The sequence below is a fragment of the Phaethon lepturus genome, unplaced genomic scaffold (genome assembly GCF_000687285.1).
Source record: "Phaethon lepturus isolate BGI_N335 unplaced genomic scaffold, ASM68728v1 scaffold31036, whole genome shotgun sequence".
In the NCBI taxonomy this organism is placed as follows: Eukaryota; Metazoa; Chordata; class Aves; order Phaethontiformes; family Phaethontidae; genus Phaethon; species Phaethon lepturus.
The window spans coordinates 1-289 of NW_010547362.1; the positions used below are offsets into that span (position 1 = coordinate 1).

The window sequence follows — 289 nt, forward strand, 5'->3', positions numbered from 1 at the left end:
GAGAGTGCAGCAATGAGACCCTCCTGGTCCCCCCACGGAGAGACATGGGGGTCTGGAGGATAGCCCCAACACCTGCAGCCCAGCTAACCTGTGTGGGGAGAGGGGGTGCGGGCGGCTTCTCAGCGGCCAGGAGGCCCCCAGAGATGTCAGACTGGTAGGAGATGGGGGGTGGCCCCGGTGCAAAATCGCTCAGCGTTGGTGTGCCAGGGGTGGGGAATGGCTCTGGGAAACCACCATGTCCTGGAAAGCTGGAACCTGCGGGAGGAGAGAAGGTGATTGGGGGGGGCAG

General features: G+C 64.4%; 1 protein-coding gene across 1 annotated transcript in view; it reads right to left on the bottom strand.

Annotated features, from left to right (window-relative positions):
- Window positions 1-88: 88 nt before the first annotated feature.
- The window catches only part of LOC104622751 (zinc finger MIZ domain-containing protein 2-like), a gene marked incomplete at both ends in the record, with an annotated part of 2,509 nt that continues 2,308 nt past the window's right edge, over window positions 89-289 (bottom strand). The window contains 1 exon segment of the mRNA XM_010289628.1: window positions 89-289. This exon segment is cut by the window's right edge and continues 4 nt beyond it. Within this exon segment, the coding sequence (XP_010287930.1) occupies window positions 89-289 (201 nt within the window).